The sequence below is a fragment of the Olea europaea genome, chromosome 23 (genome assembly GCF_002742605.1).
Source record: "Olea europaea var. sylvestris chromosome 23, O_europaea_v1, whole genome shotgun sequence".
Taxonomy (NCBI): domain Eukaryota; kingdom Viridiplantae; phylum Streptophyta; class Magnoliopsida; order Lamiales; family Oleaceae; genus Olea; species Olea europaea.
Window position 1 is genome coordinate 8272611 of NC_036259.1, and position 17125 is coordinate 8289735.

At 34.4% G+C, this 17125-nt stretch overlaps 1 protein-coding gene across 1 annotated transcript; it reads left to right on the forward strand.

Annotated features, from left to right (window-relative positions):
• Positions 1–8952: 8952 nt before the first annotated feature.
• Positions 8953–13464, forward strand: LOC111372290 (protein-tyrosine-phosphatase IBR5-like). Its single transcript, XM_022994553.1, has 5 exons — positions 8953–9427; positions 9869–9968; positions 11070–11127; positions 12136–12242; positions 12898–13464. The coding sequence occupies exons 1-5, from the start codon at positions 9182–9184 to the stop codon at positions 13209–13211; spliced, it is 825 nt and encodes a 274-aa protein (XP_022850321.1). The 5' UTR covers positions 8953–9181; the 3' UTR covers positions 13212–13464.
• Positions 13465–17125: the final 3661 nt, after the last annotated feature.

Sequence of the window (17125 nt, forward strand, 5' to 3'; positions counted from 1 at the left end):
TATGCGTGAGGTTATAAATGAAAATTTTTGTGTAAGTGTGCTCGAATAATAAATTGAGGTCTTATATTTATAAAGACGGGTAGTATACTCTTAGTAGGATTAATTAATGCACTTCTAGTGGAATAAATTAATTGAGCATCTTTATTTGATTTGAGAGTTGTGATTTGATTGGAGTTGTGAGATAGGGTATTTAGATAAAAATGAACTCCAATGGTAGAATCCTACCAGTACAAGATGAAAGAGGTATAGTAGGACTTTATATTATTAGAATTAGATAAGCCTTATCTTATGGAAGAGTCCTAACAGATTAGGTATCGTTAAGAGTAAGGTCAAGGTATAGCCTTGAGGAGACCTCAAACTGAAGGGCTGAGGAGATAGGCCGACGAGACCGGTTTAGGGATTACCATTAGCAAACTCGAGGTGTACTTTTCTTAAGGTGCTAGCCCCATGAGCCTATAGATAATATCACAGAAATGGGCAATATTCGTCCTCCGAAAAGCATGCTCGATCATGACGATTTTGTCCATATCAGTGGGTAATATTGGTGATTTTCAAGTGTTTGGTGATGTTGAATGGAGATGACAATGATGGTGCACATCAATGGGATGGGTTTGCATTATGCTGAAGATGATATTTTGAGTTTTCTTTTCTTTCTTTGTTTTTTATCCATCTTCCAAACTATAAATATTTGGAGTATCCTACTTTCACGCAATTCACAGGGGTCAACAAGCAATCGATATTTCACGATCCTTTTGGGATGACAAAATTATTTCCATCCCTGCCGTGCACTACGCTGCCCCACACCTATCTTGTCTAGTGCCTTTTTATATGACTCTTATTCGAATCACATTATCAAAAAGTTCATTTATTGTAAAACTCATTTTCAAACGCACATTTACCTAGTAAAATAATTTTGCACATAAACCTAAAACACTTTTATACTTATTAAGCACACATTTTTTCAAAAAAAAAAAAAAGATTTTTTTTTTTTTAAAATGGCTCAAACATAAGCATAGTGTTTAAGAATTTAAATCGTATTTAAAAGATAATTAAATATTAAGTAATTAACATTAATCATACATTTGATGAGATTCATAATTTTTCTCAACTTTTCACGTACATTTTATTTATTTTTATCTAAATTTATTTAAAATCTAGGATTTAACAAAATCAAACTGAGACAAAATTAATAATTAAATAGGGGTGAGGCCGGGGCGGTTAAAGAAAGAATTATACTCTTTAACGATAAGATCATATTGACTGGTAATGACACGCATAGGTTTTAATCTGTCTATTATTTTTAATGATCAAATAAAGTAATAGATAAAGTTAATTTTACAATTGTTAAAGTTTGTACGAAAATTCAAGTTTATTTTTAGAGTAGATTTCTGATTTATTTAGGTCATAAAATCAACTAATGTTACACTATTACTCACCGTGTTAGTATCAACTACATCAAAATTGACGTGGCGCAATTAAATTGTGACACAGACAAACTGCCAATAAATATATCTTAAGACAAGTAAATTTATTTCACAAATAATCACTAAAGTTTGTGCATAATTCCAAATTGTTGCTTAAATTCTTTTTCATTTTTTATTTTTTAATATAGATGTTAAGAGAGAGAGATGACCATGTAAAGGAGGTTGGCCAATCCCAATGAACAACTAGTTCTGGATAGTATAAAATTATACTTAATATGGCGCCAAATGGATTTAAACTCAGCAACTTATCCAGGCAGCCTTGCAATGCCTGGTCGAGATCGGGCAATTGATTGAAAATCCTAACTTGAGACATCTTCCAAGAGGTACGAAAGGAAGCTTCCTCATGTCATCTAACCAAAAAGAAATAACTCTTCTACTTATTATTGAAATTTGGGTAGTGAGGAAAGTAGAGTACATGTTGGTTGTTAAGTAAATTTAAGGAAAAGGTCAAGAGATTGATCAATACCATTCAAAAGGCAAAGGTAAAGAAAATTAATTGATATACGCCAATGTATAAAGTAAGCTAGCTTGGTCTTAGGTGGTTGTTAATGATAATAGAGACAAACAATTGGTAGAAGGAAACTTTAGTCCTACGTCCATGTTGTCTTTAAATATTGCGATCTCAATCGTGTTATCATTGTGAAATGCACTTTTGAAAGAAGCGCTCCATAAACATGACGGGGAACAATTTAAACTTCTTTAATGACCTAGTTAATTTAACATTTGTTGTAAATACTGCCCATTTTTGAATTCTCAAGCAATGCATTCGACCCCATAAGAGTCGGGGTAGTAGAAGGACCAAGGATGACCGATGAGTTTTTGGTCGACTAATTGGTCATATCTCCGAAATTATGGTCACTATGAGGTTCCTTCGAATACCCCAAACAATAAATACTTGGCGATTGGTTGCTCCTATCACTTGACTCACTACTTAAATAAATATCTATTTTATAAATCGAAAAATACAGAAAGATTAGGGAGAATTGTAGCAACGGTACCAAACTTTTCATTTTATTGCTGACCTGACCCAAACATTTTATTTTTCATCACCCACGTACCACACTTTTCAAAAATTCGCATCTAGAGTCTAAATAGATAGAAACCTTTGATTTGACCGTTAATTGTTATAGCAACCAAATTTTAGCTAAAATGGTGAAGGATTATGTTAAAAACTAAAAAATAAATAATAAATAAATAAATAAAATGTGAGAAAAAGACTTCACACCAATAGAAAATGAGAGAGGCTTCTAAATATGGCTGAAGAAAGAAGAGAAATTGTCACCACCCTTAACTTTCATATAGTAGGCATGAAAAAAGCCCAAGAAATGGAAAATCACCCATTAATGGAGTCTTCTTCTCAATAATCCTTTGTAGAAAATGAGGCTAAATTGAAATCAAAGAGAAACCCAAGAATTTATTCAAGAAAAATCCGGCCACACCATTGGCACCACTCAAGAAACTCATAAAATTTCCACCAACATTATCAAACCCATCAAGAAAACTCCAAAATTCCTCTATTAGTTTCCACCACCCAACCACTTGTCATCGTCGTATCCAATTTCAATAATTTCTGAAATCGAGCAGAAATGTGAACATTGTTGGCAACCTTCTAGCAATTAGTTCATCCATCGCAACATGTAACTCTTCCCACATCTCAATATAAGCTCATTTTCTCGTCTTTTCTTTCAAATGTACCTTCAATTTGACCAACCACAAGTTGGGAGTCACTGAAAATCTTGATATGTTCAAGTTTGAGGTTGCTAGCTAGCTCCAGAGTAATTAAGATGGCCTTATACTTTACCTTATTGTTGGCAGCTTCAAATTTGAATCTGAGTGCACACTGAATTTCTGTGAGTTTGTATGCGCTGATAATTATGACCCCTGCACCTGAGCCTAAGGAGGTGGATGCTCCATCAAAAAAGATTTCACAAGTGCTCAAGATGTTACTGCTCGGGTTATTTGCTTGCCCCCAAGGCCTTGGGTAGTTCTACAATGAAATCAGCTAATGCCCATGCTTTAATAGAAAGTTGGGGTTTGAACTCTATATCAAATTCTCCAAGTTAGATTTCCCATTTTAATAACCTTCCCGAGACGTCGAGTTTTCACAAGTGTATGCTTGAGGGTGGATTTGTGAGCACCGCAATTGGATGAGATTGAAAATATTGTCATAGTTTTCGTGCAGCAATGACCGAGGCAAGGGCAAGCTGCTCGGCCAACGTATATCTAGTCTCTGTATCAAGTAATACCTTGCTTACATAGTAGATATGTTGTTGAGCATTGTTAACCTTTTTTTAATTTCACCCTTTTTACCAATACACCATTTACTACATTCTGAGAAACAACTAAGTAAAAAATAAAGTATCTTTGGGCTCAAATTTTGTAAAGATAGCTAAAGTTGCCAATGTTTGTTTTAGCTCTTAGAAACCTTTTCACGTTCTTCATTCCAATCAAAGCTTTGATTATCTTTGGGAACTTTAAAAAAAAGGGAAACATCTATCCCTTGCTCGTGATATGAACCTATTTAATGCAGTAACCCAACCTGCCAATTTTTGCACCTCTTTCTTACTCCTAGGTGTAACTATGGATGCAAGGCCTGTATTTTGTCTGGATTGGCCTTTATCCCTGTGCATGATCATAAAGCTCAAGAACTTTCCTGAGGCTACCTTGAATGCATATTTTGCCAAGGTTAAGTTCATCTTATACTTTCAAAGGGTACTAAATACCTCTTCAAGATCAAAGATATGTTGGCCCAACTGTCTAATCTTGATTACCATATCATAAATATAGGTCTCAATATTTTTCCCAATCAAATTAGCAAAGACCTTGTTGATGAATCTTTGATATGTTGCCCCAACGTTCTTCAAACGAAATGACATGACCTGGTAACAGTATATGGTAGAGTCAACTATGAAGGACGTATTTTCTTGATCTTCCTCAAGCACGAGGATTTGATGATAGCTAGAAAATGTACTAAGGAAGCTGTATAATTATGTCTAAATGTATAGTTGACGAGGTTGTCAATCCGAGGTAGTAGATAGTCATCCTTAGGTAATGTATTGTTAAGATATGTGAAGTTAATATAAACTCTCCATTTACCGTTAGCCTTTTTTTAAAAGAACAACATTGGCAAGCCAACCTAGGTATTGAACTTCCCGAATAAATCGAGTAATTACAAGTTTACCTATCTTTCTACGAATGACCTCTCGACGCTCTGGTGCAAATTAATTGTCTCTTCTTTTGTTTGATTGGTTTAGCCCATGAGCTAGCATTGAGTTTGTGGACTACAACCTCGTGATCATCTTAGGCATATCCTCAACCTTCCATGCGAATACATCAATGTTATGAAACAAGAAGCTTATAAGTTCAGCCATGAGGCCAACATCGAGATCCAGACCAATAGTCACTTTTTTATCACGCTTGAGCTCGACCTTTATTAATTCTTCCATTGGAGCATGTCTTCCCCCCTGCTCGACATCAGGCTCGGATGTTGAAAGTTGCATGACCTTAGTGCTTATTCCTTGAACACTAGTAACATAGCACTGTCTAGAAGCTATCTAGTCTCCATGCACGTCTCCTATACCATTACTTGTAGGAAACATCATAGCAAGATGGAAGGTGGATACAATAGCCTTGATCTTGTTAAACAATGGTCTTCTTAGGATAGCGTTATAAGCCATCGAAGAATGAACTACTTGGGAAGATATGATTTCTATCACCTACCCCTAATTAGAACTCAAGGTAAGAGGAAGCTTAACCACCCCTTGTGGGATGATGAATCCACCCACAATTTTTTGAAAATGAGTTTTAACTTTTTTAGCTCTTCAATCTAAATTCCCATCTTAATGAGAGCCTCATGACAGAGTATGTTTGTTGCACTTCCATTGTCAATTAAGATCCTTCTCACTTTAAAGTTAGCTACAATCGTGAAAATGATCACGACATCATCATGAGGAGATGATATATGTTCGCTGAGAAAGTGCAAATCGTAAGTGCATGGATCGCGTTCAAATAATAAAATGGACCTTTTGAGTTTAAATTGTCGATCCCTTGAGCAATGTATACTTGCGATTACACAATTTTAATTAATTTAATTCTAACAATAAAAAAAACAAACAAACAATAAAGATTTAATTTTGGAAATAAGGAAAATCAACTAAAAATCTACAAAACAAGAAAACATGAACATTTGGAAATTTTGGAGGAAAATGTGTTTGGGATTCATGATTTATTTTAACCGTTGCCTAATCAATTTCTTCACAAGTCAATTAACAAATTACTCATTTACGATATTAGACCTAATCTTCTAATTTTAGCTAATTACCTCTTTCGAGCGAAGTTAACCTTAATTGGTTGATTTAATCAATTTTAACTAATTGCACGTCATGTCTTTCAACTTTTATCTTGTACAATTTGGTCCTCATATTTTGACTTTTATATCAATTTTGTTGTCCATAAATTGCATCTCAAGTCCTCCACTTCTGTCCTTGTGCATTTTGGTCCCCTAATTTACAATTTTGGTCATTTTCTCCTCGTTTTTGCCTTGTTCTATGTCCTTGGGTGATTTTTGCCGATAAAATCACAAATTACACAATTGTGAGTAGAAATTCACTTATTTAATCAATAATAAGTTTAGCTTAAGTATTAAATAAGTGTTTAAGAATACACTTATCAATATACCTTCCATGTCCTTTGACCCAAATGTAATGTTTATCATAAATTGTCCATGAAGTTGAGGATAATACTGGACATATTGGTTACATCAACTATTCGAGTCTCCTCTTGAGGTTATGTCCATGATAATAATATTATAATTCATCTATACGTTGACCACTGTTTCTTACCTCAGGGGCTTTTTCCTTATCAAGATTGTTCTTCAGCCATTTGTCATGACTAACATATGTACCCAAGAATCATCTTCCGATTAAAACTTAAATCTCCCATTGCAAGGCTTCGCAATTCTTCGTAGTATGCCCATGGTCCCAATGAAAGTCTTGAAGACCATTTGCTCTCCTTCATATCCTTGATCTCCATCAGGATGTTGGTCTTAGAAATATTCAACCTGGTGAATGATGTCGATGGTATCTCTTGTCTCTATTTAATTTGAGGAATTTCTTGTTTGGGATTTGAATCATGCTAATTTTTATGCTCAGTTCTTTCATAGATCGGGCCAATTTTCCTTGAATTCAATGTCTCCTCTATGTTAATGTATTTTTTCACCTCAGGACAGGAACTCGATCACTAATTTTGACAGAGTTTTTGATAAAGGCATTTTGAATGCCTCACACTTTATGACATCTGTGAGAGCAGAGAGTTGATGTGATATGTTAGTCGAGTATTTGGACAAATTCTTTGTTAAAGCTGGTTATGAAATCACGTAGGGATTCATTCTACCCTTAGCGAAGTTGCATAAGGAAACAACAATCTTCTTGATGTGTTTATGACTTGCGATGAAAGCAAAAAACTTGTTGGCCAAATACGAGAATAAAGTAATGGAATAGGGCTATAAGATAGAGAACCAATCTCTGACAACATTAGTTAAAGTTTACGGAGAAGCTTTACACATTACTGGCTTTGGCGCAGCTCACAAATTCATGGTGTCGATATACACATTGAGATGGTTAATCAGGGTTGGTAGTCCCATCGCACTCTTTTATAAGAGGATACTTAAATCTGTCCGATAAGGGATATGACAAGTTCTGGTAAGTGAATGGAATGTTAGGGATGAAATCAATTGACCTCTGTGTGTTTTGAAGCAGACCTACTGTAATCCCTTCCTGAATGATCTAGACAAGTTTACTCAGTCCATAGCAACTGATCTAGAGGCCGAAGTATGACATATGCCCAAGGTCCTGACACCAATATCAAAACAAGGCGAGGCACTCGAGCTCGAGCATCGGCCATAAAACTTCCTTAGGGTGCCAACGTTGGATGTGGATTTCTTTGACTTAGCAATTGAGTTAGTATTGGAACTTGTTACGGAGATCTTTGAGAGCAACAACTTTTGGTTGAGGGTTGGTATTCTTGATGATTCCTCCTGCTGCACCGAAGGATCTTCAACGGGGTTGTTCGAAACATGTGTTAACCATGGATTTTGGTAGCACTTTCCACAGATGGCGCCAATAATGCTACTAAAAATCATATCTATTGATTTTTTATGTTTAAGTTAGACAAAAAATTTATGTGTGAGGTTATAAATGAAAATTTTTGTGTAAGTGTGCTCGAATAATAAATTGAGGTCTTATATTTATAAAGACGGGTAGTATACCCTTAGTAGGATTAATTAATGCACTTCTAGTGGAATAAATTAATTGAGCATCTTTATTTGATTTGAGAGTTGTGAGACAGGGTATTTAGATAAAAATGAACTCTAATGGTAGAATCCTACCAATACAAGATGAAAGAGGTATAGTAGGACTTTATATAATTAGAATTAGATAAGCCTTATCTTATGGAAGAGTCCTAACAGATTAGGTATCGTTAAGAGTAAGGTCAAGGTATAGCCTTGAGGAGACCTCAAACTGAAGGGCCAAGGAGATAGGCCGACGAGACCGGTTTAGGGATTACCATTAGCAAACTCGAGGTGTACCTTTCTTAAGGTGCTAGCCCCATGAGCCTATAGATAATATCACAAAAATGGGCAATATTCGTCCTCCGAAAAGCATGCTCGATCATGACGATTTTGTCCATATCAGTGGGTAATATTGGTGATTTTCAAGTGTTTGGTGGTGTTGAGTGGAGATGACAATGATGGTGCACATCAATGGGATGGGGTTTGCGTTATGCCGAAGATGATACTTTGTGTTTTCTTTTCTTTCTTTGTTTTTTATCCATCTTCCAAACTATAAATATTTGGAGTATCCTACTTTCATGCAATTCACAGGGGTCAACAAGCAATCGATATTTCACGATCCTTTTGGGATGACAAAATTATTTCCATCCCTGTCGTGCAGTAGGCTGCCCCACACCTATCTTGTATAGTGCCTTTTTATAAGACTTTTATTTGAATCACATTATCTAAAAGTTCATTTATTGTAAAACTCATTTTCAAACGCACATTTACCTAGTAAAATAATTTTGCACATAAACCTAAAACACTTTTATACTTATTAAGCACACATTTTTTTAAAAAAAAAAAACTTAAAAAATGGCTCAAACATAAGCATAATGTTTAAGAATTTAAATCGTATTTAAAAGATAATTAAATATTAAGTAATTAACATTAATCATACATTTTATGAGATTCATAATTTTTCTCAACTTTTCACATACATTTTATTTATTTTTATCAAAATTTATTTAAAATCTACGTTTTAACAAAATCAAACCGAGACAAAATTAATAATCAAATAGGGGTGGGGCCGGGGAGGTTAAAGAAAGAATTATACTCTTTAACGATAAGATCATATTGACTGATAATGACAGGCATAGGTTTTAACATTGGGGATTTGAGGACTTTCACTATCATGGTGATAAAGATTGGGGACTCAGCTGGAATTTACCCAAAAGTCGATGCTCTAATGGAACCCAACCTAGTTTGCCAGTCCTAACTCCTGAACCTAGTGGACATTTCTTTTGAAAAAATCCCCTCTTTCAACTTCGAATCGGGCTTCTCTTCCTCCCCGATTAAAAATAACTTTAATTGTTAGCATTGAGTTGATTGACTTGTTTTGACTTGAATCGTGAATCATCCATCATTGATGAGGAAAAGAGAGAGAGAGAATCCGTGTGGGGTTTGTGGGCATTACCACAAGTACGAGGAAGGCGAGGTCTGCGGCATCTGTGGCCACCGCATGCCATCCGGCTCCGATAATTCCGCAGCCTCTTCGACACAAGTCAGCGCCTTTCCCTCCGAGATCCTGCCGGAGTTCCTCTACTTGGGCAGCTACGATAACGCCTCCCGTGCTGAGCTTCTCAAGACCCAGGGTGTCTCGCGTGTCCTCAATGTAATTTCACTCTTTGTCTACATCATTGTTGTTTACTTGGTTAATTTTGTTGAGTTGATCAAGGTCAAGCTTCAATTTGGTTAATCTTAGTACTCTGTGTGGTGAATTCATATGGGAAAATAGTACTTCGACGGTTAGTTTAACTGCCACCAACACGGGGATGGATGTTTTTCGAGGTGAAAGGCCAAGAAAAAGCATTTCTGGCTAAATTTAGGGAAAAATTCTGAGGAAAATGGAAAAATAAATGTTTTACCTTCTTACCTATTCAAGGGATCATATGTAGAATTGGTGCTTTGTCTTTTACCCTTTCGTTATGAGTTGCTAATATTAGTATCTTAACTTTCCTATCTTGCATTTACCACCAATTTGCTGCAACTTAGTTGATCATTGCGAAATGAAACCTTTGTGTATTTATATTGGCAAAACTTGGCCTATCTGCAGACAGTTCCTGCTTGTCAAAATCTTTACAAGAACTCTTTTACCTACCATTGCCTTCAAGATGACCAAAAATTGGCATTTGATGATGCGATCAAGTTTCTTGGTGAGTCTTTATTTATTTATTTATTTATTTATTTCATTTTTCCTTGCATTCTAGAATCCATCTGGGAATTACTCTTCTTTCTTTAGAAGATTGTGCTACAGCTTCCAGTGGCATTTTATATGCATGGTACCTTCATTCATGTCATGACTATGCGAATGGAGACTATGCAGTCTTTGTTTAAACTCTTCTTTTTGTGCATCTTTCTTTAACACTCTTGGGTGAAGATCTGTTGGTAAGCTTCATAATCCTTAATAATGAATGGATAAGTTTCTCCTACCTCCTTGCTAAGCTAACAAAATATTGGTAAAAGAAAGATCTTTAGTTTCTATTCACTAATTATTTTTTTGTCAAGTGAAATTATGTATCAGTATTGTTGTGGGCTATGTTTTAACATTAATCAGAGAGTAAAATGGGAAATCAACAATAATTTCAAATAGTTCCTAGTTATATAACTCAAAATAAATATTGAACTGAAAAACATATAAAAAAAAATTTGAAATATTGTATTTGTCTTTCAAAATAAGTACTTTCTAACATTGAAACGTAATAATCTTGTTTCGTGATAAATACTTTATTTTCCTGAAATGTTTTGAACTAAAGTTTGCTTATTGCCTTCTATAATATAATACCCTTGAAGAAAATAGTACTATAATTCATTGGAGGAAAGGAAAATCTTTTCCAAAATTCAAACTTGTCTACCCTCATGTCTTGTGCCCCATCAGGCCATCACCATTTAAATTGACTACCTTCCCCTCTTATCGCTGCACCTATCCCTGTCCCTTAAATTGCTACCACCTCATACCACGGTCATGACTGCCATCAGTAAACCTGGTTCTATCCATAATGAGACCTCTCGCATCTTTACTATTAAATCCTTAATTGCCACTTGAAGTGGTAATTATTGTAATTGTAATTGTTTTAGTTTTAGTATTTTTTAATCATAATTTATAATGAATCATGGGTATGTGAACAGTGAATGCAGTCATTTTAATATCATTAATGACAATTTAGCTGGACATAATTAGTAGCTTCATGAATATTGCATACTTTGATTTGATTTGTTTTGTTTTGAGGCTTATTTTGGTGAGATCATTTGTGCAGAACAATGCGAAATAGACAGGGCACGGGTTCTTGTGCACTGCATGTCAGGGAAGAGCAGGTGAAAAGTTTTACCACTAGTTGAAGCTCTTGTGATTAAATTTAATTAAATTGATTGGCATTGTTCTTTTGGAGGGGATTTCAAAGTGAAGTGGAAAGAAAAAATGTTGGATTTTGAGATTTTGGGTCGTTGTTTGCTTGTATACTTGACAAACTCCAATTAACATGCTGACATATGGTTTATCTACCATTGAAGTGAAGGACTGTGGTAGTCTATGATTTAACAACAATTCAGTACAAATAAGCCTATTCAATTATAAGGCCTCTTCTTGGATTTACTATATTTCTTTAAAATTGATGTTTTGATCGATTGTAATTTCATGGTTTAAAAAACAATTTGAGGCTTACACCTCAAATTCCGTCTCACATGAGACTATCATAAAATTCCTTAAATTAAATGCCATTTGTGAGGCTTACACCTCAAGCCCGTGCCTCATTCCAACTAAGGTGTTCATCCTTACGCCTTGCATTTCATTGGCCTTAGCCTTTCGAGTTATTACTTTATAAATGTATTACGGGTTTCTAAATTTTTTTTTTCTATTTGCATGGAAGGAAAATGAGAAGGATAATACACCATTGCAATTTGAGGATGATCATAAGGAATGAAAAGACATTTATAATGAGAATGATGACAATGATGTTAATGATTCTCTAATAAATCATGTTAGTACCGATGATATAAGAAATTTTTTATTTGTCTCCACTTTTAGTAATATACTATAATTTTTTTACATGATTTTGCCAACTTTATTAATTATTATTGGTTTTGTTAATTAGTATTATTATAGTTTTTAAAAAGGGTTTATGGTATATTATGAGCACATTTTTGTAATATTATATCCTTTCGAATTCTTTTATTGTTTTATCTTGAAGCTTACGCACCAATGCGCCTTGAGGCTCACTCATCACCTCACAGAGATAAAATGCCTTAATACCCAATTAAGCCTTTTTAAACATTGTTTCCGTGAATATCATAAAATACTCTGAAGTGTGTATGGCATTTTGGAAGGTCGCCAGCTATAGTTATGGCTTACTTGATGAAAAGCAAAGGTTGGAAACTTGCACAAAGTTACCAATGGGTGAAAGAGCGGAGACCTTCAGTTGAACTAACTCAAGGTTCATACCAACTTTGCCTTGTTAATTTATATCATTAAAAGTGTGCATGTGCTTTTTTATTGTCCCGTGCTTAATTTTATGTCAAACAAGAATATTAAAGGTGGATAAACGAGAGTTGATAAGATAAATGTCAATTAAGTCGCTGTAACAAGAGCTATGTAGAGTGCAAAGTTTTTGGAAACAAAAAATGCATGTCACTGTTACGAAATAGAGTAAATATCAGTGACAACTCCCATGCCTGGGGTGGTTAAACTATTACAGTGATACCAATCCATTATGTTTTTTAAAAATTACAGAAACCTCCCCAGAGGGGTGTTTTCTATAACATTTTCCCCCAGTAAGCCCAAAACAACTACGTGACTCCCCATCTATGTTTTCTTATGGTAGCTGATGCATTTTAGCCATGAATAAACTTAACCAAGAATTTTTGTTGAAGTTTCAATAATTTTGCAATGTTTGTATGATGTTCACGATTATTGCGACCTCAGTTGACAGTTCTGCCTTAAAAAATGATCTCCGATTCTGCTTGAATGTCTTGACATCTAGGATGGATAGTGTTTAGAAGAAAGTTGCTAATCTTTAGTACCTGCACATGGTCATTCCGAAATGGTGCGGTTTCATATCTGACATTTGGTTTCTCATTTATGATTTGTAGCGGTCTACCAGCAATTACAGGAATATGAACAAAAGATTTTCAGTTCAACAGAGAACAGAGTTTCCATGCCGAGCTTCTCGCCCCCAAGCCTGCCATCCTTCAGTTTTGGCTTCCCAAAGCCTAATAATCCACCTGTTCCTGTTTTCAATAACAGTGGTGCCACTTCATTCTTTTCCCACCAACCGTTGGATGTTCCTCAGGAATTCAGCTTCGGAGCAGGGCAAGCACAGAAAAACACTTCCGATGATGTTACCACTTATGGCTCAAACACAAATATCTCTAACGTTAATGATGCTCCCATGGGTGGTCCCTGATAAACTTAGGTTTCATCTTTTTATACCTCTGTACAGTAGCCAGTCCGAAGTCAAATATTTCTCGACCACCAGTTTTTTACATGAAGTTGATCGAAAGAGGAAATTCCTTTTAGATTATGGCTGTAACTGTGACACAGGAGTTTGATAGGTGCTGTTGATCTAGTATGTATGTTGATCCCAGTATATTGATGTTCATTTCTGAGGTTATTACATTCAGATTTATTGATATGTTCTCTCTGCTGATTTATTGGTAGATTTGTGTGCTCTTCCACCAATTATCTCATTTTGTTATATTGTATTATGCGGTTGCGAAAATTTGAAGGCACGTCAACCTAGTAAGAAACTAAACCTGATAACTCTCTTTGCATGCGTTTTGATTATATTTTTATTGGCTTATTTTGTCCGAGGAAAAATGGGAAAAGGCACATTTTTCTGGGACAATCATAAGTGTTTCAAAGGGAGTATCGGTCACACGTGCATTTTTAATGTATGGGACAATGAATTAAGGGGCTCAATATCAAACGATGATAATCACTACCTTATTATTAAGCAAAGGGAAAAATTTATAATCACCACAGTTCTAAGATACAATATCAAATTTAGGAAACTTGATGCAGTTTTTTTTTTTTTTTAAAAATAGGTGGTTATATTTTGTGAGCTTTGATAAAATTTTGAGACAAATTTAATCAAATAGGTAATGATCACAAGAGCAAATACAACTCATGATCATGATCATATATTAATCACAAATCATATAAATCATGGTCGCAAAAATACATTTTATGGTTCACGGTTCTGTATTTTAGTCATGGATTGCACATTTTGTGGGTTACAAATTACTCAATTAACTGAATATAATTACCTTTCATCTCATATGCCCCATTCTATCCCACTATACTCCATTGGCACCACTCAAATCATTGTTGCCGCCTCCTACAATCCCTCACCCCCACCACATCCAATGCACCACTACCACCATTTGCACCTCAATCAACCACCACATCATCTCAACCTTCAGTTTGCCACCACTGCCATTTACAGCCCTACAATTTTTGCCGCCAAGAGCCACTGCATGAGTCCAAAAAAACCTCTTTCATATAGACACGCTCCGAAAATTGTAGAGATTACCCTCAACAAAACTCACCAATCCCACTATCGCTACCACCTAACCCCAAACAATACTAGTTTGTCAACTACACCAATGGAAGCCGGATGAAGTTTGGTGGCGGGCGACTTTGAGATTAGATTTCCAGTTCTGTAGCCACAAATCAAAGTCTTCCTTCATGTGAAGAGTTGGACACTGTTATGAACACATCATATGTACAAGTAGCATAATCCTAAATCTATTGGCTTTTGAATTTAAGAAATATTGAGTTGGGGAATGGGGTGATGTGAAGTGGGGTGGAGTACCATACCTATTTTTTAAATAATAAATATAAATTCTGATATCTGAAATGGTAACTTGAACAAAATGTAATTTGGTAAATGATAATTAGCACAAAACATTCAATCATAAGTGTTTCAAAGGGAGTATCGGTCACACGTGCATTTTTAATGTATGGGACAATGAATTAAGGGGCTCAATATCAAACGATGATAATCACTACCTTATTATTAAGCAAAGGGAAAAATTTATAATCACCACAGTTCTAAGATACAATATCAAATTTAGGAAACTTGATGCAGTTTTTTTTTTTTAAAAAAAATAGGTGGTTATATTTTGTGAGCTTTGATAAAATTTTGAGACAAATTTAATCAAATAGGTAATGATCACAAGAGCAAATACAACTCATGATCATGATCATATATTAATCACAAATCATATAAATCATGGTCGCAAAAATACATTTTATGGTTCACGGTTCTGTATTTTAGTCATGGATTGCACATTTTGTGGGTTACAAATTACTCAATTAACTGAATATAATTACCTTTCATCTCATATGCCCCATTCTATCCCACTATACTCCATTGGCACCACTCAAATCATTGTTGCCGCCTCCTACAATCCCTCACCCCCACCACATCCAATGCACCACTACCACCATTTGCACCTCAATCAACCACCACATCATCTCAACCTTCAGTTTGCCACCACTGCCATTTACAGCCCTACAATTTTTGCCGCCAAGAGCCACTGCATGAGTCCAAAAAAACCTCTTTCATATAGACACGCTCCGAAAATTGTAGAGATTACCCTCAACAAAACTCACCAATCCCACTATCGCTACCACCTAACCCCAAACAATACTAGTTTGTCAACTACACCAATGGAAGCCGGATGAAGTTTGGTGGCGGGCGACTTTGAGATTAGATTTCCAGTTCTGTAGCCACAAATCAAGGTCTTCCTTCATGTGAAGAGTTGGACACTGTTATGAACACATCATATGTACAAGTAGCATAATCCTAAATCTATTGGCTTTTGAATTTAAGAAATATTGAGTTGGGGAATGGGGTGATGTGAAGTGGGGTGGAGTACCATACCTATTTTTTAAATAATAAATATAAATTCTGATATCTGAAATGGTAACTTGAACAAAATGTAATTTGGTAAATGATAATTAGCACAAAACATTCTTACTTTTTAATGTTATTGTACAAAATGTTATTATCTTTTATTTTTGGCATTTTAAGTTCACCTTTCATTGTCGAAAATGCCATTTTCATCCTATTTCTCAATAAAAAATGTAAAATGATAAATACACCCTTTTATTTAAATAAAACAAAAAAGGAAAAGAATAAATAAAGAACAAATTGCTATTATACTTTCACACTTTTTAAAAAATTGCAAATGAATCCAAATAAATTATTAAAAGAGTAATTAGCATAAAACGTCATTACCTTTCAATATTATTGTGCAAAACGTCCATACTTTTTCATTTTTAACATTTTCACCCTTATTTTCATATTACATTGCGAAAATTATCATTTTCGTTCATTTCTGAATTAAAAGCTATAAAATAAAGAATATATTCTCATATTTAAATAAAATAAAAATAAAGAACAAATTGCAACTATATTATCAAAATTTTCAAAAAAATAAAAATAAATTCCAAATAATTAATTAAAAAATGAAAGTGACTTTTTAAATTTTTTGTTTTTAATTATTTATTTCAAATTTACTTGTACCTTTTTTTAAAAAAATTGTTCTTTTCTTTGTTTTTATTTTATTCAATAGGAGGGTATATTCATCATTTTATATCTTTAATTAAAAAAATGGATGAAAAATGATGATTTCTACAATGAAATATGAAAATAAGGGCGAAAATGTCAAAAATGAAAGGTTAGGACATTTTACACAATAATATTGAAAGGTATGGACGTTTGTACTAATTACTCTTTAATTAATTTATTTAGACTCATTTGTATATTTTTTAAATGTTTGGGAATATAATAGTAATTTGTTCTTTAATTTTTTATTTTATTTTATTTTTTAAATTTGATTTAAATAGAAAGGTATATCTGTCATTTTGCATTTTTTTTATTGAGAAATTTGATGAAAATGACATTTTCGCAATGAAATGTGAAAATTAGGAGTGAAAATGCAAAAAAAAAAAAAAAACTACATTTTGTACAATAACATTGAAAAGTAAGAACATTTCATCCTAATTACCTTTTGACAAATTATGCTCGACTCCTAGTAGGCCAATCCACAAGGCAATTGGGTGAACAGATTGCAGACTCCATAATTAGGGGTGGGAATGGGTTGGGTTGGGTCGATTTTTTCCCCAACCCAAACCCCACCCAATATGGTCGATTTTATTTAAAGTCAACCCAACCCAACCCAATTAATGGTTTAAACCCAACCCAACCCGATCAAATTTGGGTTGGTTTGCGTTGGGTTGGTCGGTTTGGGCTTTGGTCCAATTAAAGTTGGATTTGATTATATTTTTGTTAAATTTAGATAAATTTTT

Excerpts from the sequence above, each read along its gene's own strand:
- LOC111372290 (XM_022994553.1), top strand. The coding sequence starts at position 9,182 with ATGAGGAAAAGAGAGAGAGAGAATCCGTGTGGGGTTTGTGGGCATTAC. Across the intron at positions 9,969-11,069 it reads TGATGCGATCAAGTTTCTTG|AACAATGCGAAATAGACAGG; the intron begins GTGAGTCTTTAT and ends TCATTTGTGCAG. Across the intron at positions 11,128-12,135 it reads TGCATGTCAGGGAAGAGCAG|GTCGCCAGCTATAGTTATGG; the intron begins GTGAAAAGTTTT and ends GCATTTTGGAAG.